The 26,872-nt window shown below is 60.3% G+C and overlaps 1 protein-coding gene across 2 annotated transcripts in view; it reads left to right on the top strand.

The window, feature by feature from the left end:
• The first annotated feature begins 1,177 nt into the window (after positions 1-1,177).
• The window catches only part of ADGRA2 (adhesion G protein-coupled receptor A2), a 35,554-nt gene continuing 9,859 nt past the window's right edge, over positions 1,178-26,872 (top strand). Inside the window, exons 1-5 of one of the 2 annotated variants that reach the window (XM_062212690.1) lie at positions 1,180-1,461; positions 16,504-16,575; positions 26,084-26,155; positions 26,407-26,478; positions 26,676-26,747. In XM_062212690.1, coding sequence (XP_062068674.1) covers positions 1,199-1,461; positions 16,504-16,575; positions 26,084-26,155; positions 26,407-26,478; positions 26,676-26,747 — 551 coding nt within the window. In that variant the 5' untranslated portion in view covers positions 1,180-1,198. Of the gene's footprint in view, positions 1,462-16,503; positions 16,576-26,083; positions 26,156-26,406; positions 26,479-26,675; positions 26,748-26,872 lie in introns of both variants that reach the window. The other variant, XM_062212691.1, reaches the window with a different exon arrangement.

The following is a 26,872-nucleotide window of genomic DNA, read 5'->3' as shown; positions in this document are numbered from 1 at the left end:
CACATACACACATATACCACAGACACACATACCACAGACACACACCTCACAAACACCACACACACCACACACATACACCACACACACCACACTCACATACCACAACTCACACATATACCACACACACACCCCACAGAGACACACGTACACCACACTCACATACCGCATATACACACACATCACACACACCACATACGCCACACACTCACACCACACACACCACACACCACATGCACACAAACACACTACACCACACACCCCACAGGGAGGCGAAAAGGTAGGAGGGCAGATCCAGCCGGGTCTGCCGCGGCCTTTGCCCTGCCTGGCCGGAGAGACAGGCACCCCCTGCTGTGGAGGTCACTGCCCTCTCCGGGCGAGGTCCCTGCAGCCCGGTCCCCAGCATGCGTCCTCCGGCGGCGGCCTCGGACGAGCCTGCGGGCGGGCGCGAGGCCGTGAGACGGAGCCGACCCCCAGGCCGGCTGGTCAGCTCAGGGGCCAGAGCGAACCCCGGCGCCGAGGGCCAAGTTCAAGCCCAGACGCGACGCCCCGGCCTCGAAGCGGAGGAAAGGCCGCGGCGGCGCGGGGCGCAGGCCGGCCGAGCACGAGCGCGGGAGGCCACGGCTCCCGGCGCGGAGGTCAGCGGGGCGCGGCGCGGGGGAAGGGTCCGGGCCGGGGGTGGGGGTCCGGGCGCCTGGGCTCGGGCCGGCGCGGGGCCAGGGCGCGTCGGGAGGCGCTAGGGCCCGGCGGACGGGTGGGCGGCGAGCGGAGGGCGGGCGGGGCCGGCGGCGGCGGGAGCGGCGCGGCGCCGGGCTGCCTCCATCCATGGCCCGGAGCGGCGGCGGCGGCAGGAGCCGGGCGCGATCCGCTAGGTCCCAGCGCAGCGCTGCGGGAGCAGGCGACGCCGAGAGGCCGGGCGTCCCGCGGCCCCCGAGCCCTGCGCCGGGAGCCGGGCCGCGCCGCCGAGGGCCGCCCAAGCGGCGCTGACAGCCGCGCCCGCGTCCTCCCCGCCGGGGCGCTCGCAGGACATGCCCCCGGGGCGCGGCGCCGGGGACCCTGGGGCTCGCCTCTGCGCAGGGCCCCCCGCCCCGCCCCCGGGCGTCCCGGGCCCCCGCTGAGCGCGCGTCGCGCACGCCCGGGTCCCTCCCGCCGGCGCGCAGCCGGGCCCCAGCGCTGTGGGTCCCCGCGGGGCGATGGGTTGATGGGCGCCTGGGGACGCAGGATGCGGGGGGCGCCGGCGCGCCTGCTGCTGCCGCTGCTGCCGTGGCTGCTGCTCCTGGCGCCCGCGACTCGGGGCGCGCCGGGCTGCCCGGTCCCCATCCGCAGCTGCAAGTGCTCGGGGGAGCGGCCCAAAGGACTGAGCGGCGGCGCCCCCAACCCGGCGCGCAGGAGGGTGGTGTGTGGCGGCGGGGATCTCCCGGAGCCGCCGGAGCCCGGCCTGCTGCCTAACGGCACCGTGACCCTGTAAGTACTTCACCCGCACCGGTGGGCGAGCGGAGGGCCGGGGACGGACGACCCCACCTCCCGGGTCTGACTCCAAGCGCCAAGCAGGGAGGCTTGGGTTGGGGGGAGATGGGGACTCCAGGAGGGTGGAGGGAGGCAGGTGCGCCCCAGAGGCACGGCAGGCGCCGGCTCACCTGCACAGGTGAAGCGGCATGTGCGCTAACGGGACGCCCACGCTCCCCAAGTGTCCAGCTTGGGCTAAGGTTTCACCCTTCCGGGACCTGAGCGACAGGGAGCAGGCGAGGTCGACGCCCACGGCCCAGGAGGCGACGGCGTCCCAGACCCGACAGGGGGACTCCACCCGGCTTTACCGGGCGGGTCCGGCTTCTCCGATCCGGAACAGCCCAAGCGGCTTTGGGCGCACCAGCGCGCTCCCGGCCGGGTCTCCCGGAGGGTGGGCCCCGAGAAGCCGGTCCCTGGAATGCGGGCGCTCAGCCCTGAGGGAGGCCTGCGCCCCTCTGCCCCTTCTCGCCCTCGCCTGGAAATGTCTCCGCGCTGGCTCTGTCTGGATCGACTCCGCGCAAACCCTACGAAGAGGGAAACCCGGCTGAGGGGAGGCGGGCGCCTGCCAGTCTCCTTCCGCAGTTCGCATCGCGGCCGGGGCCTCCTTCAACCCTGGCCTCGCCGGCGGCCAGGGAGCGTGGCCGCGCGCGCGGGCCGACCCCTCGCCTCCCCCGCAGCGCGACCGCCCGCGCCGCCCACGTGCTGGGAGCTCCGCGCGCGCCGGGTAGGGGCGGCCGGGGCCCCAGGCGACCCCTTCCTTTCCCGTCCCCGGTCTAGCCGCACAGCCGTTTCCCCTGCCCCGTCCCCCTGACCCCGGTGGCCCCGGTGTCTCCACCGCCCCGTGCCCGCAGTCGGGGCTGGCTCGGTGCGCTCGATTGTGTCCAGAACAATACGGGAACGCCTCTAGTTGGGGGCGCTCAGAGGCTGCGCGCTTCCTGACAGGACGCAACTGGTCAGCCTCTGACGTGGGCCGCTGGCCTGCGTTTTCCGCGGCTGGGCTGTCCGTGTGCGTGTGTGCCTCGGCGGGTGGAGGCCGCCCGCCGGCTCGCTCCCGCAGCGCAGGGCTCTGGCGATCGCCCGCGGGAGCCGCCACCTGTGGCTGCCCAGGCCGGGTGCCCGTGATCGCCCACTTGGTGCTGAAGGGGCCAGGCAAGCCTGGGCATTCCTCGGCCCACTCAGTTCTGCGGGAGAAAAATGCTGGCTGCGGTGGAATGGCCGAGCTGGTTCCGTGCGTCCTGGCCACACCAGAGTCATTCAGCCTTGAGTGGCTGTGTGTGTGTGTGTGTGTGCGCGTGCGCTCTGTGGCTGTCCTCGCACACATGTGTGGGATACTGTCTCTGCTGGAATCCTGACATAGCAGAGGCAGATGGGAGGGGGGGGTGCGAAAGGTGGTTTTTGCAGTACATCTTAGAATCATTTGGCCCCTAATGCTTTCCAGCCACGGCTAATTCCCCTCGCCACTGCTCCGAGGAGAGTCTGGGGCCAACTCTCGGTGACACAGTGGCAGCGAACTGGACTCCTCCCTTGCCTTCCTGTCTCTCTCTCTTCCCAGGCCGGGGACCCAGCTGGCTCCAGGACCTTTCAAAGCAACAGCTCCCCCTGAGCCTGGGCAGACAGTCCCACAGGGACAGTGTTCGGGGCTGGCCGGGAAAGCCCTGGGAGCCTGCTGGCCTGTGGGCCTGGAGTGTGACGAAGGCTCCAGCTGTGGACACGCCTCTTAGCTGCCAGGATGCCCAGGGCACCACGAGCTGGGAAGAGACTCTCGGGGTGCTCAGCTGAGAAGCCCCTTCTCGCCCCCACCCCCCATGCATCCTGCCTGCCTTCCAGTCTGATGGCCAAGTAGGAGGTGGTGTGTCACCTGGACCAGTGGGTTTTGCCTTGCGGATCTTTCGTCCCCTGTGCCCCACTGAGGACCCCTTCTCGCCCCACTCCCCACCCCCAGGCCCATGAATCCCTGGGGTTCCACTTTGGGCAGCCCGGCAGACACGGAGTGGGAGTGTCGGAGCCTGGGGACCGTGCCCGCATAGAAGCTGCTGCCCAGGGAAGGCCCTCAGGAGGTCAGAGGTGATGTGGTGGACAGTCTTGCTTTCCTCTCCCAAAAACCCTTCCTCCACCTCCGGCCTGGTCTCTCCACCTCTGCCTCCGTGCCCTCTCTCCCCCACCCTCGGCTTTTTTTTCCCCCTGGTGGACATTCGTTTGCAGTTTTCCAGGAAAGCAGAGCATTGGCTTCCTTCCTGGCCCATCTGTCTCACCTCGTCCCCCCCGTCTCACGCCCAGTGTGCGGGGCAGCTGCGGGCACCAGCACCCCTGTTCCGAGCAGCAGCCTTCATGGCCCTTGCCTCTGAGGGGAGGGGTCCCATAGCGGGTGGCGAATTGGAGTGAGACCCTGGGTGTGGGACAAGGAACCAGAGAGGCGGCTGGGAGCCACCACCCACATCCCAGACAGCCACCCCGGGGCTGCCCTCTCTGGAGCTCTGGGAGTTAGAGTTAAGAGAAGGGGCTCTCAGAATAAGGCGCTCCAGGGAGGCCCCGGAAAACAGAAAATTCCAGAAGGATAAGCCAGGAGGACCTCCCAGGACGTGTGAGCAGCCCCTCGGAGGACCCCAGGCGTGTCATAAATTCTTGCTAGAGGGGTCTTAGAGATAAGGCAGCCCAGCCCCACACCCAGCAGCTGAGCCAGCTGGGGCCATGGTGTGAAGATTAGGGCACTGGGTTCCCGTGGCCGCTCCTGGCAGGTGAGGGCTCCCCGGTTCACCTGGCTGGACCCCTTAGGCATACAAAGGCTGCTTTAAAAAACTCTGGTTCCTTCCCAGCAGGACCCAAGCCCTTTTGACCTGGGAACATTCCAGACTGGGTGAGGAGGGGGCAGGCCCAGGCCAGGCCACTCCCCTTCTCCCCCCCCCCAAGGCAGGCACACCCTCGCCACTGGGGGGGGTGCCCACCCTGCAGGCTGCCCCTACGAGGGGAGAAGGGGCCTGGTGTTGGCTGGGTGCTGTGGCTGGCAACAGTGCATGTGTGTGTGTGTTGAGGGGGAGGCAGGGAAATGGTTAGGGAGCAGGGTCGCCTTTGGACCTAGGGCTCTGGCTTCAGCGCCGCCCCCCAGGACCCAGCTAGGGGAGTTGGGGCACAGTGTGCCCGCTGCCATGCTGGAGGACAGCCGAGCGATGCCGGCTGGAGGGGCGGGCCCCGCTGGCTTCCCCCACCCCCTTCCCTTCCACCCTCTTTCCCCCATATGGTTCTCATAAGATCTGGGCTCAGAGACAGCAGCCAGAGGAAGTGGCTGTGTACAGAGAGCTTTTGTGAGAGAGGAGGGGGAGGGGGCGGGAGTGAAGAGAAAGGAGGAAAGAACCGAGGGAGGAGGCCCCAGACAGACAGACGGAGGAGGAGAGGGGAAGCCAGGAGGCTCCAGCCGGCTCCCTTGCCCTCCTGGAAGGCCAGGGCCTCAGTGGCAATACCCTCAAGTGGGCTCCCGGTCCCCCAGTCTGGAGTGAGGGGCCCAGGAGTAATCTAACCCCCCCCCCTGACTTTTCCCCAACTTACTTGAGGAGCTGGAGGCCCAGGGGTCCCAGGACCTTGGGACGCCCTGTTCTTGGGCTTGCTCTCAGGTGCAGGCCTGAGGTCCCCAGGGAGAGTACTGGGCAGAGGGCAGGGCCCTCTGGGGTTCCCTGGTCCGTCCTCTGTGCCACCAAGAGCTTGGCATGGCCCTGGTGCGGAGAGGCACAGCAAGGACTTCCTGGGCCTGAATTCTGCAGCCCGTGTGCTGGCTCCCAGCCACTCCTGAGCCCCAAGGGTGGCCCTTCCTGCTGTGGATCACCCTCAGGATGGGCAGGGGGAGTGGCAACCCCTGCTCCTGGGGTGAGGGGAGTCTGAGAATTCCACCCCCCAAAGGCCCAGGCACAACAGTGTAATTTGAACCTAACCATAAATTGACCCTTAAATTTGGGGTCATGTTTTTAAAGGGAGAGAGTGTTTCTAAGTTTATCCCACATGGGAGTCATTGGGATAAGAACCCTCTCCTGCGGCGGGGGGGGGGGGGGCAGTGGCAGGAGGGGAGGAATGTTCCAGCCGCCTCGGAGATGGCGCCACCCTTGCCCACCTTGGAGCCTGGCTTCGTCCCCACCAAACCCCAGAGAAGGGACACAAGCTGCCGAGTGCCACACAGCCTGGACCAGGCCAGCTCGGGCAGAGGCCGCCTAGGCCTCCCGGGGAGCAGCCGGAGAGCCAGGGAGGGCAGGCGAGGGAGGGCATCAGCCCTCGGCTAAGGGACCAGAAAGAAAATCCGGTGGTGACCGCTAGGAAGGGCTGCCGAGGGGCTGTTTATTTTCATTCCCCCAGCCCAGCCGCTCTGTTCTATTTAGAGCTCAGACATTGACGGGATGGAGCTGCCTCCTCCCCTTCCTCCCTCCTAGGGGGGCCCCCATCTCCTTCCCAAACTCCAGAACATTCCTGGGCCATGGGGGAGGGGACAGGGACGGGCGCTGAGCTAAGTTGGGCAGTCTCCCAGGACCCGGCTCTCCCAGCCCCTGCCTCGATGTTCCCCCTGGGAGATGGGGGGGAGGCGGGGGTGTGCAAGATGGATGGGGCCAGGTGAGGGCAGGAACCAATCTGTCAGAGAGGAGCAAGGGAGGCGGGGCTGGCCCCAGAGCGAGGCCTGAGGAGGGAGCACTGGGCCTGACAGCTCCCAGCTGGAAAGGCTGGGCTCCCTCTGGGAGCCCCTCTCCCGCCTCCCTTCCCTGCCAGGGCCCCTCGCCTTGCTGGGGGGAAAGGCCACCAAAGATGAGGAGAGGGCAGGAAACCCCCAGAGAAGGGCCACACAGCTCCGGGTGGGACAGCACGGGGCTCCTGGTGAGCTCGGGCCTTGCAGGTGGGAGCAGGGGGCAGGAGAGCACCGGAGGGGACAGGAGCTGCAGAGAGCTGGGAGCTCTGTGGCATCTTGGGTCTCCTGGAGGTCCTCGCCCTGCGTGGCAAACGTGACGCTGCACCAGGCAGCAGGGCTGCTGCGCACCACCTGTCGCGGGGCTGCAAGCATCCAGGATTCAATGGAAATGCAGGCTCGTGGCACTGGGAGCTTGTAGCTCAGGCACAGCAAGAGTCAGCAGGCAGAAAGAGATCACAGCGCCAGGCTTGGGGCGGGCGTTTGGCCTGGTGGCTTAGGCGCTGCGTCCCGTATCTGACAGGGCGCCCGGGGTCCAGGCCCCGTTCTGTTCCTGCTTCCTGCTCAGGCACACTGGGGAGGCAGCTCTGGCTTTTCTGCTTACCCTGGTCCACTCCCACCCCTAGCGTCCTGGGCATTCGGGGATTGGACCAGGGGCGCTCTGCCTCTGCCTCTCTAATAAAGTAATTTTAAAAGATCTATGTCCTTGGGGCCGGCACTGTGGCATAGCGGGTAAAGCCGCCACCTGCAGTGCCGGCATCCCATGTGGGCACCGGTTCGAGTCCCAGCTGCTCCTCTTCCGATCTAGCTCTTTCTTATGGCCTGGGAAAGCAGTGGAAGATGGTCCAAGTCCTTGGGCCCCTGCTCCTGCATGGGATACCTGGAAGAAGCTCCTGGTTCCTGGCTTCAGATCAGCTCAGCTGCAGACATGGTAGCCACTGGGGAGTGAACCAGCAGATGGAAGACCTCTCTCTCTGCCTCTGCCTCTCTGTAACTCTGCCTTTCAAATAGGTAAATAAATATTTTAAATAAATATATATCCATACATATGGTCTGTTACTGATAAAAGCAGGATTGGAAGAAGTGGAATGCGTCCATGGCGTGCAATCCTACCCTCACTCCCACCCCCAGGACCAGAGCCCCACCCCACAGAGAGGCACTGACCCATCATGGCAGATCCACTGCTAAGTTTGCCTCCATGTGGGCACGAGCACAGGGCCCCACACCTGTCCCCTAGTATCCCACCTGCAGGGATATTGCACAGAGAGACTGGCCCAGAAAGTGGGATTTATTTATTTATTTATTTGAAAGACAGAGTTACAGACAGAGAGAAGGAGACACAGAGAAAGCTCTTCCATCTACTGGTTCACTCCCCAAATGGCCACAATGGATAGATCCAGGCCGATCTGAAGCCAAAAGCCAGGAGCTTCATCTGGGTCTCTCATGTGGGTGCGGGGGCCCAAGCACTTAGGCCATCTTCTGTGGCTTTCCCAGGTGCCTTAGCGGGGAGCTGGATTGGAAGTGGAGCAGCCAGGACTTGAACCAGTGTCCATATGAGATGCTAGCGTCACAGGAGGAGGCTTGGCCTACTGTGCCACAGTGCAGCCCCTTCTACAGCTTTTTTTTTTTTTTAAGATTTATTTATTATTTTAAAGGCAGAGTTACAGAGAGGCAGAGGCAGAGAGAGAGAGAGGTCTTCCATCTGCTGGTTCACTCTCCAATTGGCTGCAACAGCCAGAGCTGGGCTGATCCAAAGCCAGGAGCCAGGAGCTTCTTGCAGGTCTCCCATATGGGTTCAGGGGCCCAGGGACTTGGGCCATATTACACTGCTTCCCCAGGCCATAGCAGAGAGCTGGATTGGAAGTGGAGCAGCTGGGACTCGAACCAGCGCCTATATGGGATGCCGACACTGCAGACAGCGGCTTTACCTGCTATGCCACAGTGCCAGCCCCTTTACAACATTCTTGCACGTGCTTCCTCTCACTGGCAGATGGCTCCAGGAGGAGATGCCTGCCGTGGGCCCAGGGAGAGCGCCCCAGTGGCTGGGCTGAGCAGCCTTTTAGCTGAGAGACAGGTGGGTGCTCTCTCCTAGGTGTGGGAAAGGAGGGAGGACGCAGACAGTGGAACTGGAAGTGGCAGGAAACTGCCCCGGGCCGGGGAGGACCAGGGGCTGCGCAGAGAACTCCCCGTCCATCCTCAGCCACAGCTCTGCCCCCGCACTCAGACGTTGCAGCCCCTGCTGGAAGGTGGAGACCCGCGGTCTCTTCCCTTGTGGAGGCTGAGAGGCTGGACAGGATCAGAGCACCAAAGAAAACTAGGGAGGAGAGCTGGGGAGCTACTGCATGCTTTACTGCGTGTAAATGACTGATAACAACCCGATCCTGTTTGTAGTTGAAAAGAAGCTACTTCCTCACCCGCCCCCCAGCGGCTGGACTTTTAAGCCAAGCATAGCAGTGTTGGAAGTGGATTGGGGTAGGGGGGCTACTCTGAGCTTTCATAGACCAGGTGCACGTGTGCACACACACACCCCCCACCCCGTCAGACACATCGTCTTCCACCTTCTACAAATAGAAACGTGTAGATACTGCATGTCATTTCTAGCAAATATTTATTTGTGGTTTTGTTTTTGTTTTTGTTTTTGTTTTGACAGGCAGAGTTAGAAAGAGAGAGACAGAGAGAAAGATCTTCCTTTCCATTGGTTCACTCCCCAAATGGCCATTGCAGCCAGCGAGCTGCACCAATCCGAAGCCAGGAGCCTCCTCCTGGTCTCCCATGCGGGCGCAGGGCCCAAGGACCTGGGCCATCCTCCACTGCCTTCCCGGGCCACAGCAGAGAGCTGGACTGGAAGAGGAGCAGCCGGGACAGAACCGGCGCCCCAACTGGGACTAGAACCTGGAGTCCCGGCGCCGCAGGTGGAAGACTAGCCCAGTGAGCCACGGCACTGGCCGCAAATATTTGTGACAGTGGGGCGGGGGGAAGACAGAGAAAAAGAGAGATCTTCCAACTGCTGGTTCACTCCCCCAAATGCCTACAACAGCCAAACAGCTGAGTCTGGACCAGTCTGAAGCCAGGAGCCTGGATCTCCATCCGGGTCTCCCACATGGGTGTTAGGGGCCCAAGCCATTGGGCCACGTTCCACTGCAGGGAGCCAGATCAGAAGTGGAGCAAGGCCGGCGCCACGGCTCAATAGGCTAATCCTCCACCTGCGGCACTGGCACACCGGGTTCTAGTCCCAGTCAGGGCGCCGGATTCTGTCCCAAGTTGCTCCTCTTTCTGTCCAGCTCTCTGCTGTGGCCCGGGAGTGCAGTGGAGGATGGCCCAAGTGCTTGGGCCCTGCACCCGCATGGGAGACCAGGAGGAGCACCTGGTGCCACAGCGTGCCACTGGAGCGGCCTTTGGGGGGTGAACCAATGGAAAAGGAAGACCTTTCTCTCTGTCTCTCTCTCTCTCACTGTCCACTCTGCTTGTCAAAAAAAAAAAAAAAAAAAAAAAAAAAAAAAGAATTGGAGCAGCCAGGGCTTAAACCAGCAATCATATGGATGCCTGCATTGCAGGTGGCAGCTTAAGCTACCGCACCACAACACCAGCCCCTGCGTATCATTTCTGCTTGTAGTGCTAAGGTGTTCAATAGGCCTGGGTGCACAGTGGACATTGAGGAGGGTTTGAGGAATGCATGCTTGCATGCATGCCTAGGTATGGATGATTGTAGCAGACTATTTCCTGAGCTCACACTAAGGAGCAGCCACCCCCAAGTCCACATGAAGGCAAACTGAGCACCCCAAGAAACACCTGCCTCGCCCTTCCTTAGACTTTCGCCTGCAGGGGGCAGGTCAGGAAGGGGAGAGGAGAGCTACTTGGTTGCCCCCTCTTGTGTGCTCAGCCCAGCATCCAGGCTGAGTTCAGGGGCAACTGCAGGCTCTGACCCTCTGAAGCCCAGGGGTGGAAGCCCCTGCCTGCTTCCTTTTCTGCTCCTACAAGGAGGTCTTTGCATCTTCGTGGAAAATGCTCATTATCTTTTAACTCAGTTTTTTCCACAAACACTTTGAAATCCTATTACCAGTTCAGGCTGACCGATCAGGCTCCTAGCCAAGGGAAGGAATAGGAGGGGCGGCCAGGAGCGGGGACAACACCTGCACGTCCTCTCCAGCCTCGGTGTCCCCGGCAGTCAGGCAGAGTGGATGTGAGGGGCAGGCACCCTGCTCTGGGAGGCCCTGCTGTCGCATCCACCGTCTGCAATGGGCCGCATCCTCCTTAACTGCCTGTTAACAAAGGACAGCGTTTGGTAGTCACACAGTTAAGCGTTTTGTCCGTCCCTTCTGTGTTTGCAGCTCTTATGTTTTATTTTTTAAAAGATTTGGTTTAGGGGCTGGCACTGTGGTGTAGCAGGTAGAGCCGCCACCTGCAGTGCTGGCATCCCACGTGGGCACTGGTTCTAGTCCCGGCTGCTCCACTTCTGATCCAGCTCTCTGCTATGGCCTGGGAAAGCAGTAGAAGATGGTCCAAGTCCTTGGGCCCCTACACCCCGTGGGAGGGAGACCCAGAGAAAGCTCCTGGCTCTTGGCTTCAGATGGGTGCAGCTCCAGCCTTTGCGGCCATCTGAGGAGTGAACCAGCAGATGGAAGACCTCTCTCTCTCTAACTCTGCCTTTGAAATAAATAAATAAATAAATAAATAAATAAATAAATAAAAGATTTGTTTTATTTATTTGAAAGGCAGAGAGAGAGAGAGAGAAGGGTGGGTGGGGGGAAACAGAGAAGAGAGAGAAATTGTTCATCTACTGGTCCACTCCCCAAATGGCCATAAAAGCCAGGGGTTGGCCAGGCTAAAGCCAGGAACTCCATCCAGGTCTCCATCGGGTGCAGGGGCCCAAGCACTTAGGCCATCTTCTGCTGCCTTCCGTAACACATTAGCAGGGAGCTGGATCAGGAGGAGCCAGGACTTGAACCAGCGCTCAGAAGGGATATTGGCATCACTGGCGGTGGCTCAACCCACTGCACCACAACACCGGCCCCTAAATTTTAAAAAGTTTTAAAATATTTTTTTAAAAAGTTTACTTATCTGAGAGGCAGAGACACAGTGGTAGCATGGGCAGAACTCCCATCTGCTGGTTCACTTCCCAAGTGCTCCTAACAGCCCTGGCTTAGGGACCAGAGCAGAGATCTCAACCCCGGTCACCCACGCGGGTGGCAGGGACCCAATCACTTGAGCCGTCACCACTGCCGCCCAGGGTTCACAGCAGCAGCAGGAAGCCGGAGTCTGGAGCAGAGCCAGTCTAACCCAGGCAAGCATCCCAACCAGTGTCCTAACCGTTAGGCTGAACACCTGCCTGCATTGATATTTGAAAGGGAACAAGCGTTCACATGTCCTTGTGGGCCTTGGAAATGCCCAAAGGCTTTGGGTGCCATGTCTGCAAACAGGCAGGGAGTTCTAGTTTGTGGGTTAGGGGCTTCTAGCGCTTTGCTATCAGCAAGCGGATCACCCCTCCCCCTCCCCAAGACACTGCCGTGGTGCCAGCAGCAGGTGTCACAGATGGGGAGAGCCTGAGTCCGGATTTCCAGGAGGGTGTAGATCCTTAGTGTCCAGAGATGTGGTCATTTTGTCTGCTTACGGTTTTCTGCTGGTTTTTTTTTGGGGGGGGGTGCTGTTTGACATGTGTGACTCACGTGCACATGTGAGAACCATGTTGTTCAGGCGTGTGCTGGCTCCATGCCCCACAGAGCGGTGCCCACAGCACTCCCGCGAGGTCATCTTTGATGTCCAGTGGTGTCTGGCAAGTTCCTGTGGCTGCCCAGAGGCCGCAGGGCCTCTCCGTAGTCGCCAGCCGCTCGCTCCCTTGGCCTCCGGCCTTGTTCGTGGTAACTCTGCTGCTCCTCTTCCCTAAAATAGGGCCCCAGCCTGGAGAGAGTTCAGCAGTGGACTCTGCGTGTCCCCTCTGGGGCCAGATCCCACACTCTAGAGCAGAAAGCAGGGTGCTCCAGGGACCGGCCCGTCTCCCAGGAGAAGCTTCAGGGCGCAGGGTGGTAGGAGGCCAGCGAGCCCAGCTCTGAGGGACAGGGCTAGCGTGCTTGGGCAGGGACCCCCTCCGCCTGTCCCCAGCTTCCTGAGGTTGCAGGGCAAGAGGCTGGTGCAGGTTGCAGAGTTTAAGGAAGGCTCAGGCCGAAACTTCTGCCTCTCCTGTCCAGTTGTTGGGGCCACCCTGCCTGTTCTTCTTCCAGGAGACAGCCTAGAGTGGTGGGAACATTTTCCTTCCCGTTGGATGAACTGTGTATGCACGTGTGTGTGTGTGTGTGTTCATCTATGTCGTCAGCCATCCTGTGGCTGTTTCCCACCTGCTCCTACAAATGCCAGAGCCAGAGCAAGCATTTGGCCTGGGGGTTCAGACATCGGTGAGGACACCCGTGTCCCACATCAGAGCGCCTGGGTTCAATTCCTGACTCCACTCCCTACTCCAGTGCACCCTGGGAGGTGGCAGTGATGGTTCAAATGCTTGGGTCTCTGCCAGCCACATGAGAGACCTGGATTTTGTTCCCAGCTCCTGGCTTCAGCCCAGTCCCACCCTGGTTGCTGTGGACATTTGGGGAGTGAATCAGAAGATGGGAGCTCTGTCTCTCTGCATTTCAAATAAATACAGTAATTAATTAATTTTTTAAAAAGCTACCGGGCGGCTGGCATTGTGGTACAGCCAGTTAAACCACTGCTTGTGACACTGGCATCCTTTATCAGTTGAGTCCTGGCTGCTCCAGCTCCCTGCTAATGCACCTGGGAAAGCAGCAGAAGGTGGTCTAAGTGCTTGAGCCCCTGCCACCCGTGTGGGAGACCCAGATGGAGTTCAGGGCTCCTGGCTTCAGTCTGGCTCATCTTGAGCTGTTGCTACTCCTTGAGAGTGAACCAGCCAATGGAAAATCTCTCTCTCTCTCTCTCTCCTCTGTAAAATAAAACACCAGACCATGTAGCTTTTTTTTTTTTTTAAGATTTCTTTGTTTCTTTATTTGAAACGCAGAGTTACAAAGAGGCAGAGGCAGAGAGAGGTCTTCCAATTGCTGATTCCCTCCCCAAATGGCCACAACAGCCAGAGCTGGGCCGATCCAAAGCCAGGAGCCAGGAGCTTCTTCTGGGTCTCCCATGCAGGAGCAGGGGCCCAAGGACCTGGACCATCCTCCACTGCTTTCCCAGGCCATAGCAGAGAGCTGGATAGGACGTGGTAGAGCTGGGACTCGAACCAGCGTCCATATGGGATGCCAGCATCGCAAGTGGCGACTTTACCCGCTACGCCACAGCACCAGCCCCCCAAGTACTTTTTTTAAAAATAATTTTATTTGAAAGGTTCTAGAGAAACAGAGAGAGAGAGAGAGAGATCTTTCATTGACTGGTTGACTCCCAAATGCCTACAGCAGCCAGGGCTGGGCCAGGCCAAATCCAGGAGCCAGGAACCAGCAGCCCCATGTGGGCCTCCACCATGGGTGGCGGGGACTAAAGTACTTGGAGCATCCTCTGCGGCCTCCCGGGGTGGAGGAGACAGGGTAGCTGGGACTGGGGCCGGGCACTCTGATATGGGACACCAGCATCGGAAGCGGTGACTTTAGCGCTGCCCCCAGTGCCTGCCCCTGGACCCCTTGCACTTTGTGTCCAAAATCACTGCCTTGCCATGCCCTCCCCACACAGACCCATAGGGGGCGCTCGGGAGACCAGAACCCACAAGCATGGCCGGGACCGCTGTCTGAGTGGTCAAGGTCTCCAGCCACTCTTAGGTTGTGAAGACCAAAGATCCCAAATCTGGGTGCCTGGAGCCCTGACTCTGCCAGCCATGCACCTGAGGTCTGCAGAGGGGCTGCCCATATGGCAAAAAGAGGGCTGGCTGGAGGAGGGCGAGATACCACCTGCCCGGGCCTGGCCAGAGGCTGAGGGGACCGGCACTGTGTCCTCTGCAGCAAGAAGAAAGCTCATTTGCAGATGCTCAGGGCTGGAGTGTGTGCCAGGCCCAGCCAGACCGGAAGCATGGGCTGCAGCTGACCCCCACCCCCGCTCTGCCCTCTCCTCTCAGCAGACACAGAGGCCACTTCAGAGAGCCTGGGAGAGGGGGAGAGAGAGAGAGAGGTGGGTGGGATGTGACTGGGAGCCAGCCTTGGGGCCAGCCGGGCCAGGAACTAAGTAGTTCCGGGTCAGGGGCCCATCTTCACCGGCCCGGGTCAGGGACGGGTCTCCCATCCTGTGCTCTGCTCCACTGGGGCGCTGGCAGTGTGGCTGCCCTGCACGGACACGTGCCAGGAGTGTGGAATACACACCGGAGCCTTCCCACGAGGATACGGACGGAACATCCCACTAGTCATTGCATACATGTTGGGTGCGTTGGGTTCCTGGAGCTGGAACGATCAGCAAAGGATGTTTTTACAGAAGATGTTTTGAAAGATCACTGAATTTGTGGCACAGCAGGCTAAGCCCCTGCTTGGGATGCTGGTATCCTGTATTGGAGCTCTGTTTCAAGTCCCAGCTGCTCCACTTCCCATTCAGTTCCCTGCTAGTGCGCCTGGGAAAGCAGCGGAAGATGGCCCAAGTGCGTGGGCCCCTGCCACCTGCATGAGAGACCTGGATGGAGTCCCAGGCTCCTGACTTCAGCCTGGCCCGGCCCCGGCTATTGTGGCCTTTTGGGGGAATGAACCAGCAGATGGAAAATCTCTATCACTCTGCCTTTCAAAATAAATAAAAATTTAAAAATAAATTCCTATACTCTTAAAATTAATTTTAAGTCCTTTTTTTCAGATGTATTTCATTTTTTCAAAGACAGAGTGACAGAGAAAAAAAAAGATCTTGCATCTGATGATTCACTCCCCAAATGGCCACAACTGCTGGGTCTGGGCCAGGCCAAAGCCAGGAGCCTGGAACTCCATCTGGGTCTCCCACATGGGTGGCTAGGGCCCAAGCACTTGGGCCATCATCCACTGCTTTTCTCAAGAGCTTTAGCAGGGAGCTGGTTCAGAGGTGGAGCATCTGGGAATGGAACCAGCATTCATATGGGATGCAGGTGTCATAGGCGGTAGCATCCTGGCTCTGGCCCCATGAACGTCTTGAATTACCAAGGTAATGGTGTGTGTAACATCTTGGAAACTCAACAGCTTATGTCCCCACTACCTCCTGCTACCCCCTTGTCACCGTTCATGCCTGGCAGGTAGACATCGTAATGGGAGGGGTCTGTGTGGAACAGGGAGCAGGGAGGAAGGAGGTGAGGGGGTCTCTACCCCTTCCCATGGACCCTTCCACTCTGGCCTCCCCAGGGGCATGACTGAGCCCCAGAAGCGTCTTGCGGATAGAGCAGCTGGAACGTCCTGTGTTGGGGCCCCTGGCAACCTGCCTTGCCACATTCACCCACCCATTTCCAGGAAGCTTCGGAGCGGACTCTCGTACAGCTCCTCTTGGCCTGATCCCTACCCCTTCCCACTCTCTCCTGGTCCAGCTCCGCGGCCTGCACCCCCTGGCCGTCTCGGATCAGTTCTCCACTTCTCAGAGCAGAGCGAAGAAGGGAAGCCCTTTGCCTGAGCCCGGGCCCAGCTCAGAAGCTCATTAAAGCTTTCTCCCAAGCAATTAACCGGAAGGATGAGCCCTTTGGCTGGTCTGGAGCAGCGCCCACTCCCAGTAGGGGGTCTGGCAGAGAAAGGCTGAGTGGGTGGGCGGAGATGAGTCGCCTGCTCCCCCCCCCCCCCCCCCCCCCCGCTGCTGTTGCTGGGGAGGGGGACTCCTTCCTCCTCTCCTAAATCCAACGGAATCAGCCAAGGGCAGGGGCAAAGGCTGGAGCCTGGCTGGAACCCTAGCCTACTGCCAAGGCTGCAGGGAGACCTGAGGAAGCCGAGGCACGGCACTGGCCGTCGGCTTTGGCTTTGACGTCTGGGAATGGGCTCCCCTGAAGGGAGCAGTGGAGACAAGTGTCTCCCACCTAACTCAGGACCCGCAGGCTTTATGTCCCGCCCGGAGCCAGCTGAGACCATCCCCTTCCCACCGTCCTCAGGAGAGTGGGCCAAGGACAGAACTCCAGAGGGCCTGTTGGGGCTCCCCGTGGAGTCAGTCCCCGGTATCAACCTTACCCTCCCCTCCTGACTTCACACCGCGCCACACCACCTGCACACGGAGCCCCAGGACGGCCCCAGTCCACATGGGGAGACCCAGGGCAGGTGGGGTGCTGACAGTTGGCTCAGGCTGGCCTGGGATTGGCTGCTTCTCCCTACAGCCTCCTGGGGTGGAGGGTGGGGCTGCTTCCTTGGCCGGCATATTGAGGTGGGCCCAGCATGCAGGTGCCCGCTCCCTGTCCCTTCCAGCCAGTCATGGCGCCTCCTCCTGTCTGCCTCTCATCCCTTCAGGCTCCTGAGCAACAACAAGATCACTGGGCTTCGCACCGGATCCTTCTTGGGCCTGTCCCTGCTGGAGAAACTGTAAGTGCCGGGGCCAGTTGGGGGGGGTCACCCCAGGGAAGAGGATGAGGAAGGGAGGAAGGGCTGGTTGCTGAGCAGTCCCCAGAGTCAGACCCTCCTGCACCTGCCCAGAGGTTGACCCCCAGGTAGGGGACAGAGGAGCAGGGCCTGGGAGCAGGAGTGAGCAGCTTCCTGGCCAGCGCCAGCACAGAGGATCCAGGCAGCTTCGCTGGGCTGGGCTGGGCTGAGCTGGGCTGGGCTGGGCTGGGCTGGGCTGGGATAGGGGGGGCTAAGGGAAACTCATTAACGCTCTTTAATGAGCAATTAGCTGTGAGGGCTCAGCCCTCCCAGCCAGGGGCCCAACTTGAAAGGGCTGAGGGCGGCCTCTTTCCTTCTCAGAAAAACAAATCAACAAACAAAGGCCCGGGGAGGCAGGGTCCTGGGCTCTGGGGTGGGGAGGAAGCTGCTCTCTCTGGCCTGCCCCACCCACCCTGAAGGAGGCTGCAGCCGCTGTGGGCCCAAGCAGTCCAGCCCTCCACTGCACACTGCAAGGGCCCTGCTAGCCCCAGAAGAACCCCCTTCGTAGAGTTGGGGACCCCAAGGTCTGCTTGCGGCCAGCGTGTGGGAGAGGGTTAGGGAGGAGGAGCTGGTGGTAGTGGTTAATTGTTCAGATGTCCCCAGCCACTCAAGAATGTTCCAGAGGCTTTGGGGAGGGGCTGGATAAGCCTGCCTCGGCCACGGATCCCTGAACCATGTCCGTCCACAATGCCTGCTCTGCTGGCACGCTCGGGGAACCATGGCCCGGGTGGCAGGTTTCCCACCCCAAGCCCTTGGCTTCTCTCTGCAATGCCTGCAGCAAGCCCCTCGGCCCCCAGTGGTTCTGTCTTCTCCCCAAACGTTTCGGATCGGTGCGGTGGGAGATGAGAGAGAAAAAAGCGCTGCGTGCTCACGGGGAGCGGGATGCTGTCTGCCTCGGCCCTGCTGTTTGGATCTCTAAGCAGGCAGCCTGTGTCCACCCGCCTCTCGCCGTCTGCGAGGAGAGCTTGGTGGTCTGGAAGGGGCCAACCCCACACTTATGTCTGGGGCAGAAGGACTGTAAGCGCTGAGCTGGGGCCTCTGCGGGGCGGCGCGCACATCCAGCTCCCACACTGGGTCCCTCTGGCCACGCGCCCCTGCAGCTCAGAGTGGAGAGAGGGCTGCCACTGCGTGCAGCTGATGTCTCCTTGGGGGCCCACACACAGGGAAGGTTTTGCCCTCCTACAAGGGGTTAAGCGTCAGGATGAGGCTTGGTCTTGGAGCGCTGAGCTGCCAGAAGCCAGGTGTTCCTTCCAGGGCGTTTTGGAGCGAGGCAAAACACAGCTGCCTCTCCAGCCTGCGTTCTGCCTCGCGAGGACCGGCTTCTGAGCACGGCTGCCTTCCTCTTCCTCTGCACCAGCAAGCCCGTCTGACTCCATGCTGAGTCACGGGTATGGGAAGAGTGTTGGGCATGAGAAAGAAACCCGGAGCAAGAAGTCCCGGCCCTGGGGTGGGGGCGTCCAGCACCGAGTTAAGTCGCCATTGGGGACCCCCATTTGCGGTATTGGAGCACCTGGGTTTGAGTTCCGGCTCCAGTTCCAGTTCCAGCTGCTTCCCTGGGCGGCAGCCGGGATAGTTCAAGAACGTGAGGTCCTGCCACTCACCTGTGAGACCTGGATGGAGGTCCAGGCTCCTGGCTTCAGCCTGATCCGGCCTCAGCTGTTGCAGGCATTTGGAGGTCTGTCTTTGTCTCTTGCTGCCTTTCTTTCTTCTTCTTTTTTTAAACTTTATTTTTCTCTCTCACCATCTCTTTATTTCAAAAAAAATATTTTATTTCCTTATTTGAGAAGTAGAGTTATAGACACAGAGAGACAGAGAGGTCTTCCAACCAATGGTTCACTCCCCAGATGGCCGCAATGGCTGGATCTGCGCCGATCCGAAGCCAAGAGCTTCTTCTGGATCTCCCACACAGGTGCAGAGGCCCAAGGACTTGGGCCATCCTCCACTGCCTTCCCAGGTCATAGCAGAGAGCTGGATCGGAAGAGGAGCAGCCGGGACTTGAACTGGTGCCCATATGGGATACCAGTGCCGCAGGGCAGGTGGGGGTTTTACCCACTATGCCACAGCGCTGGCCCCTCTCTCTGCCTTTCATAAAAAAATAACAATAATAGTAATTGCCAGCCTTGAGCCCAAGCTTGAGCCCTTGGCCTTAGGAATCACCCTGTGCCTTCCTCCTGCAGCATGTGCCCTCCTGTGCTGGGCTCAGTTCTAGAGAATGGGAGTGAGCACAGAGGAGCAAGTGCCTGCCCTCAGGGTAGGCGGCCTCCCGATGGGACCCAGAAAATAGCTGTGTGTCCTAGAAAATAGCTGTAGTGCTAGGAGGAAAAACAAGGCCAGATATGGGGGACAGGGGAGGCCACTCTATGAGGGGAGGACAAGAGCGCCTTGCTTGATGCTCAGTGGCAGGGCACAGCCCTTGCAAAGGCTCCTGGGTCCAGGGAATGCGGGGAAGAGTTAGAGGAACAGCGGGAGTGCAGTGTGAGTAGGCAGCCAGGAGGTCAGAGTGAACAGGACACAAAGTGGGGGGGGGGGGGTGGCTCTTTGTAAAAGGAGGGCGGTGTGAGCCTGCAAGGTGCATTGTGCATTTAAGATTCTGTGACTCTTGGGTGTGTGTGAGCTTGCAGAGCTGCACAGGAAGAAGGCACAGAGCCCTGTGATGGGCTGGGGCTGTGCTGTGTGCGCTGGAGGGGCTCGGGGTCTCCAGCCTGGCCCGCCGCCTCTGTGATGCTGGGACGCGGCCTGGCTCGCATGAGTGGGGTGTGGCGAATCCCAGGGCTGCAAGCGCAAGTGCTGTCGTCCTGGGACAGCTTCCCTGCCGGGAACCTCAGTGAGGGTGGGGCGCAGCACCTCCATTAGTAAGGGCAGCCTCCCCCGGTTCCAGTCGTGGGCGTACTACCCCTCCACGGCCATGTCTGCATGGGTGTCACAGCCCAGCCAGGTTCCCACAGACACCTTGGTGGCACAGGCACTGTCCCACGGTGGGAGACACCCGCGTTTCCCTCGGAGGAGTCGGGTGGCCTGGGTTGCCTTTCACAGCACACGGTGATTCCCGTGGCCGTCCAGGGTTCGAAGCCCGCAGAGCACCCGACCCCTGGACTGCGGGCCTACACATCAAAAACAAGGCGCCAAGGCCCTGTGCAGCATGGGTACGCAGGAAACCCTACTCCGTCTCGGACATCATCAGCATGTCCCGCGGGAGGCGTGGGCCCGGGTCTCCCAGTGTCCACTTCACTCCCTGTGCTGAGGCCCACTCTGTGCTGAGAATGAGCTGTTGAGTGTGCGTGCAGGGGGCGCCTTGACGGCCAAGAGTAGGGGCTCAGAGACATCCACGCCATGACTGTTTGGCAACGTAGGACCTGGAGGGGGCCAGACTGGACACACGTCTGTGGGAGTGGGGCAGGGAAGGCCCCCCAGGCATGGCTGCCGGTGGAACCCCAATCAGAGATGATCTCATGGGGAGACTCTGGTTCCTGGGAGGCTGGGGTAGGACGTATGAGCAGGCCCAGCAGAGGAGTGCACAGAATGGCCCAGCGAGCACAAGGCTCGCTCGTGGGTCCCTCCCCTCCGTAACCCTCCGCTGTCGGTGCTGCCCGGCCCAAGGGTGGCTCAGGACATGGGAAATCTTTCTGGGCTGTGCCTGAAACCAGGGACGGAGCTGCCATGGGGCAGACACACACCCTCCCCAAAGAAGCCAGGGTGCGTGAGTGTGGTGATGGGCGTGGCCCGGGGGGGAAGCCTTGGGCGGGGAGCCTGGTCAGCCCTGGGATGATTTGCCATTGCCTAATGAGATTAATGAGCCCCAGGGGCTGGTATGCAGCGGGTGCTGGGTCGCTCATTAGAAGCAGATGCTCATGGGAACCACAGCGAGGGGGTGCGGAGGGGGCTGGCTCACACACCAGGTGGCTTCCATTAATCTGGGGCGGGGCCGAGGACCAGCACCCCCGCTCTACACGCCCCCCCAGCCGGCTGTGTCCTGGAGGGAGCCTGCCCTTGGCCCTGGAAGGAGGCTGCCAGGTCCAGGGACAGCCTCTTGTGTGCTGTGGTAGCCCCAGCGCCTGGCACAGCGTATGTGCTCAATAAATCCTCGTTGGGCGACAGCAGGGACAAGTGGGCCCCCGGGGTGGGGGAGGGGCTGGAGCTGGGAGGGAGGCTGGACCACGCAGGATTCTTCAGACCGCCCCTTGGTCTCTGTACCTGCAGGGGAGGTCTGGCCCCCTCACAGCCAGCCTAGGCATCCTCAGGAACCTGGAGGTCTTGTAGGACACGGGGAGAGCTGCTCTGTGGCCTCGGAACCTATAATTTGGTTTCCAGCCCACGAGCAGGGAGGTCTGTCGGGGGCCAGAGGGAACCAGCTCTGGGCCAGCCCACCCTGTTGGAGGGTAGGCACACGCGCGCGCACACACACACACTCAGCAGCTCTGAGATGTAATTTGCATACCATGAAGTCCGTGCGTTTAGTGCAGAGCCGTGGTTTTAGTATCCCCTCCAGAGCTGTGTGATCGTCATCATCTAATTTTAGGGCATTTTCGTCATGTGCACAAGAAGCCTGGGACCCTTAGCGGTCACCCCCCACTCCCCCTCTTCCTGCCTCCCCAGCCCCAAGCAACCGCTAAGCTGCCATGGATTTGCTGTTCTGGACGTCTCCCAGAGGTGCAGTCATGCCATATGTCATCTTTCAGATATTCGTCACTCCGCATAATGCTTTCAAGGGGCATCTGGGTCTTAGCAGGTACCAGGGAGCTTTGTTCCTTTTCAAGGGCAAGTACTATCCCCTTGTGCGAATATACTACACGCTGTGTATCCATTCCTCAGTGGGCGGACGTCTGCGTTGTGGGTGTTAACGAGTGATGCTTCTGTGGGCTTTCCCCCGCAGGTGCTTGTGGGGATGGGTGCTCACTTTTCTTGCGTGTGTGCCTGGGAGAGGAGCTGCCGGGTCCTATGGCCACTCTGACTGCTCCACTGTCTCCCTGTTGAAATTCCCATCAAGGATGTAGTCAGGAGCAGGTGTTTGGCCTAGCCATTAAGATGCTGGTTAAGACGGCCACACCCCATATCATGGTGCCTGCATTCCAGTCCCAGCTGTGTTCCCAGTTCCAGCTTCCTGTTAATGCTGACCCTTGGAGGCAGCAGGTGACGGCTCAATTAGCCAGGTCCCTGGGTTGAGTTCAGACTCCTGCTGTTGGGGGCATTTGGGGAGTGAACCAGTGGATGGGAGTTTCTCTCCCCCACCCCAAACAATAATATATAGTGAGGGTTTACATGTCTCCGCATCGTCATGCGCCCTTGCTGTTGTGAAGTGATATTGGTTGTGGTTCCGGTTTGTGTTGCTGTAGTGATTAATGATGCTGAGCTGCGTTTTTTGGGCTTGGTGGCTGATTGTATGTCTTTCTTTGAAGGAATGCCTGTTCAGATTCTTTGCCCATTTTTTTTTTCTCAGTTGGGTTATTTGTCTTTTCTGAGTTGTAAGAGTTCTTTACACATTATGGATAGAAAGTCTTCTATCAGATACCTGGTGTCCCCCAACCCCCACCCCCCACCCCCGCCTCGCATTTAAATATGTATTTATTTGAAAGGCAGAATGACAGAGAGAGAGAGAAACAGATCTTCCTCCACTGGTTCACCCTCTAAATGACCACAACAACCCGGGCTGGGCCAGGACAAAGCCAGGAGTCAGGAACTCCAACTGGTCTCCCACCTGGGTGACAGTGACTCAAGCATTCGGGCCATCTTCTGCTGCCTTTCCCAGGCCCATTGGCAGAGAGCTGGACTGGAAGCAGAGCAGCCGAGTGCTGAACTAGTGTTCTGCCACGGAATGTAGGCATCCAAGTGGCTGCCTAACCCGCTGCCACCAGGGCCCGCCCCTCCCCCATCTTCCGCTTTTGTGATGGTGTCTTTTTTTTTTTTTTAAGATGTATTTTGTTTATTTAAAAGACAGTTACAGAGAAAGGTAGAGCCAGAGAGAGAGAGGTCCTCCATCCCCTGGTTCACTCCCCAAATGGCTGCAAAGGCCGGAGCTGAGCTGATCCGAAGCCAGGAGCCTCTTCCGGTCTCCCATGTGGGAGCAGGGGCCCAAGGACTTTCAGGCCATCCTCTACTGATTTCCCAGATCCATAGCTGGATCGGAAGAGGAGCAGCTGGGACCAGAACCGGCGCCCATATGGGATGCCGGCGCTTTAGGCCAGGGCTTTAACCCATTGCGCCACAGCGCCGGCCCCATAATGGTGTGGAGATTTAAAATCTTATGAAGGTTTTAAACACACCTTTAAAGTGTGGAGGTTTTAAACCTTATGTCCAGCTAGCCAGTATTTTATTGTTCATGTTCCCAAGTTCACTCTTTTTTTTTTAAGATTTTTATTTATTTATTTGAAAGGCAAAGTTACAGACAGAGACACATTGAGACAGAGACAGAGAGAGGTCTTCCATCCACTGGTTCACTCCCCAAATGGCCACAAGGATCAGAGCTGTGCCGATCCGAAGCCAGGAGCCAGGAGCTTCTTCTGGGTGTCCCATGTAGGTGCAGGGGCCCAAGCACTTGGGCCATCTTCTACTGCTTTCCCAGGCCATAAACAGAGAGCTGGATTGGAAGAGGAGCAGCCAGGACTTGAACTGGCACCCATATGGGATGCCAGCACTGCAAGCGGAGGGTTCGCCTACTGCCCCACAACGCCAGCCCCCCAAGTTCACTCTTACACATTCCACTTTCTGAGAAGGGTGTATGAGTTGTGGTTATGTCACCACTAAAATGAAACACCTGAGGCAGGCTAACTTTGTACAAAAAAGGGCTGAATTGCGGTTCCTGGTTCTGGAAGTTCACAGTCCAAGATCAGAGGTGTGTTGGGGGGAGGGTCGTGAGCTCAGCCCAGGGATAGCATCTTGCTGGCAGAGCCGAGAGGTGGCACAGGATATCACATGGCACAAGACAGGGAACGTGCTTGTCTGTCCATGTCCCTGTGTCTCTTAGACTCCAGGATCCAATCAGGAGGCCCCACCTTCACAACCCAATCCCCACCCTCTGCCTTCAGACTCCCTCGTGGGACTCAGTCCCCCACCCCCCCAAACCCTTGCATTCAGGGAGAAAAATTGTCAAACCACAGCAGCGGGCAGAGGGCAGGACTTGCTCCCAGGAATCCTCCCCCTGCTTCTGCCTGGGAGGGTCCTTCTCCTTCCCATGAGCATAGCTACAGACAGAGAGGGTGCGCATCGACTTGAGGGGTCCTGGGCCAGCATGGGCATCAGAGGACGCTCGGTCACTACACTGAGTCCCTCCCAGCTTCCCAGAACAGGGCTCTGGAAGTGGAGACTCCACGTCATCTGTGTGTGCTTGGGCCAGCTGCCGCAGCCTGTGATCTCACCCAGATTAAACAATCCAGAGCAGGTGTTCTCTGTAAATTTTTTAAAAAATATTTATTTGAAGGGGAAGGAGGGAGGGACAGAAAGAAAAAGAAGTTATCTTCCATCCCTTGGTTCACTCCTCCATGGCCACAACAGCCAGCTCTGGGCTAGGCTGAGTCTAGGAGCGTCATCTGATTTCCCACACGTGGGTGGCAGTGGCTCAGGCACCTGGGTCATCACCTGCTGCCCTCCCAGGCGCATCAGTAGGAAGCCGAATGGGAAGCAGAACAGCCAGGGCTGGAACCAGAACTCCAATACGGGCTGCCAGCGTGGCGAGCAGTATCTTGAGCCCCGGCGCCACTCCGCTGGTCCCTGGAGCAGGTGTTCTTAGCCTGAGAGCCACAGGCTGCGGAAACGGTGTGCACAGTGCTGGCTGTAGCGTGGGCGCCCTTGGCCGCCATCAGGTCTTGAGAAGGGTATGCTAATGAGAAGGTGCCAATAGCCAATGTAGAGGGGACATACAGGTCCAGAGGCTGCCAGGTTCTGTGGTTCCATGGCCTCCAGCCCCAGGAGGCCCCGGGCACCCCTCAGGACTGGGCCACTCCTCAGGCACCCAAGGCACCCATGGTTACCCCCAAAACTCCTGTGGAGGGGTGCGAGGCAAGGGGAAGGATGCCAGCGCTGGGTGGCAGTTCCCTGCTCAGAGAGGCCCCGGCCGGCTGCGGGAAATCCAGGGCAGGGAGAGGGGCTGGGCCCCGGGGGCCGCCTGGCTCCCATCTGCAGAGCATCCGTGGGGCAGGCTGGGGGGGGTGTGCTGCAGAGGGGGCCGGAGGAAATGAGAACGAACGTGAGTGGGGGGAGGGCGAGGGCTGCGGCCCTTGGCAGCCCTTGAAGGGGAGCGACACAATGAGCAATGTGTCTCTCCCTGCCCATCCTGCACGGGGCGCGAGGCAGAGCCCTGAGAATGGCCAGACCCCGAGGGGCCAGGGGCACGGTGGGGGCCGCACAGAGGGACAGCTGTGAAGGGAGGAAGCTGTCCATGCAGGCTGTGTGCCGCCAGGCCCGTCCGCGCTCAGAACACCAGCCATTTTTCGCCTGGCGGGGGGGGGGGGGGGGGGGGGGGGGCTGGAAGGATGAGGACCCCTGGCTGAGGGAAGGCCTGAGCCCAGGGTGCTGGCTCTGTCCCCAGCTAAGACACAGGCCCCCTGGTGGGACACCCCTGCTGCAGGGAGCCGGCTCTGTTAACCCCTTCCTGCCCGTAACCCAGAGATGTCCCTGAGGCTTTGACAGGCTGAGCCATGGATGACAGCTTGTCCCAGGAGTGCCACCCTCAGCCCTAGGATCTCCTGGGCTTGGAGGGTGGAGGTGGGGTGGCGGGGCGGGGAGAAAGGCTGAGGATGAGGCCAGGTTTCCGGGCCCCTCTGTCCCTGGCTGCACCCAGCACAGAGGCCAGGTGAGGGCCAGCACCCACCTCGGTCCTCAGTGGTCTTCACTGACCTGCCAGGTGGTGAGCAGGCCCCCTGGAGGTGGGATGGGGCCTGTCCCCCTGCCCCCGTCCAGCGTGGAGCCCCAGCCATTGTCCCCTCCTGACTGGGGGCCACACCTCCCCCACCTCTTCCCTCCTCGCTGCTGTAGGCCCCTCTGTGAACCAGCCTGAGCCCCTGGGCTCCCGTGGGAGGCGGGCTGTTGATTGGTCACGACTTCTGTGGGGTGGGTCCTGCTGGGACAGCCATTTCCAGATGCCCCCAAGAGCAGCAGCCCTGCGGGACCCCGAGACCCCCTTGGGCTCCTGGTGCAGTGCTCGCTCCGGACCCGGTTGGCACCCGGTCCTGGACCCAGCTCTCCCAGGCCTTCTAGCCTGCCTCTTAGTTCCCACGCCTTCTCTAAGGTGTTTCTGACCAGTGCCTCACCCCCTCCCCCAACCACCACCAGGGGAGCCAGGGAGGCTGAGACCTGTCCGAGGGGCGTCCCTAACCCACCGTCCCCAGCCAGTGCAGAGCAGAGATTTCCAAGGAAACCAAGTCCCTGCAGAACCCAATGGCAGGGAGGGCCACCCTGCCCTGGACAGCTCCAGGGTGGCCCCAAGGGGAGGGTGGTGAGGCCTCTGTGTTGCCTCCCACAGGGACCTGAGGAACAACATCATCAGCACAGTGCAGCCTGGGGCCTTCTTGGGCCTGGGGGAGCTGAAGCGCTTGTGAGTGGCACGTCCCAACTCCCCCTGCCCCAGCCTGCCCCTCACCCCTGGGGAGTGCCCTGGGATCCCCTACACACTGCCCATCTCTCTGGCTCCACCTCCCTGCTCAGGGCACTGGCCCATCTACTTTTGGTCGCACCCCACTCCCATACACACACACAAGCCCCAGCCACCCCTCCACGCCCACGCACGCGGGGTCCGGGTGCTGCCGCCGTAGCCTCACGCCCCTGAGGTTGTGCGTGCCTCTCTAGAGACCTCTCCAACAACCGGATCGGCTGTCTCACCTCCGAGACCTTCCAGGGCCTGCCCCGGCTCCTGCGACTGTGAGTGCGGGGCAGGGGAGGCCCCTCAACCCCCAGAAGGAGGCCTGGGCCAAGGCGAGAGGGGGTAGTGGCGGAGGGGAAGGAGGGTCCCCTATACAGGGTGGAGGAAGTAGAGGAGGAGGCCATCTCCTCTCTGACCCAGGGACACCTTAAAACCCCTCCTCTCCCCCTACCTCACTATCCCCTGCCCCTTGCAGAAATATATCTGGAAACATCTTCTCCAGCCTGCAGCCCGGGGTCTTTGATGAGCTGCCAGCCCTTAAGCTTGTGTGAGTGTCTTCCTAGCCCTGCCCAGGAGGGAGCCACATGGCAATGGGGGGGGGGGGGGGCACCACTGGAGCAGGCAGAGCAGTCTGTGCCTGAAGCCATCACGCGCACTGAACCGTTTGTGCCC

Source organism: Lepus europaeus, chromosome 16, assembly GCF_033115175.1.
Source record: "Lepus europaeus isolate LE1 chromosome 16, mLepTim1.pri, whole genome shotgun sequence".
NCBI classification, from domain to species: Eukaryota; Metazoa; Chordata; class Mammalia; order Lagomorpha; family Leporidae; genus Lepus; species Lepus europaeus.
This window is presented reverse-complemented; position numbering and strand designations above follow the sequence as displayed.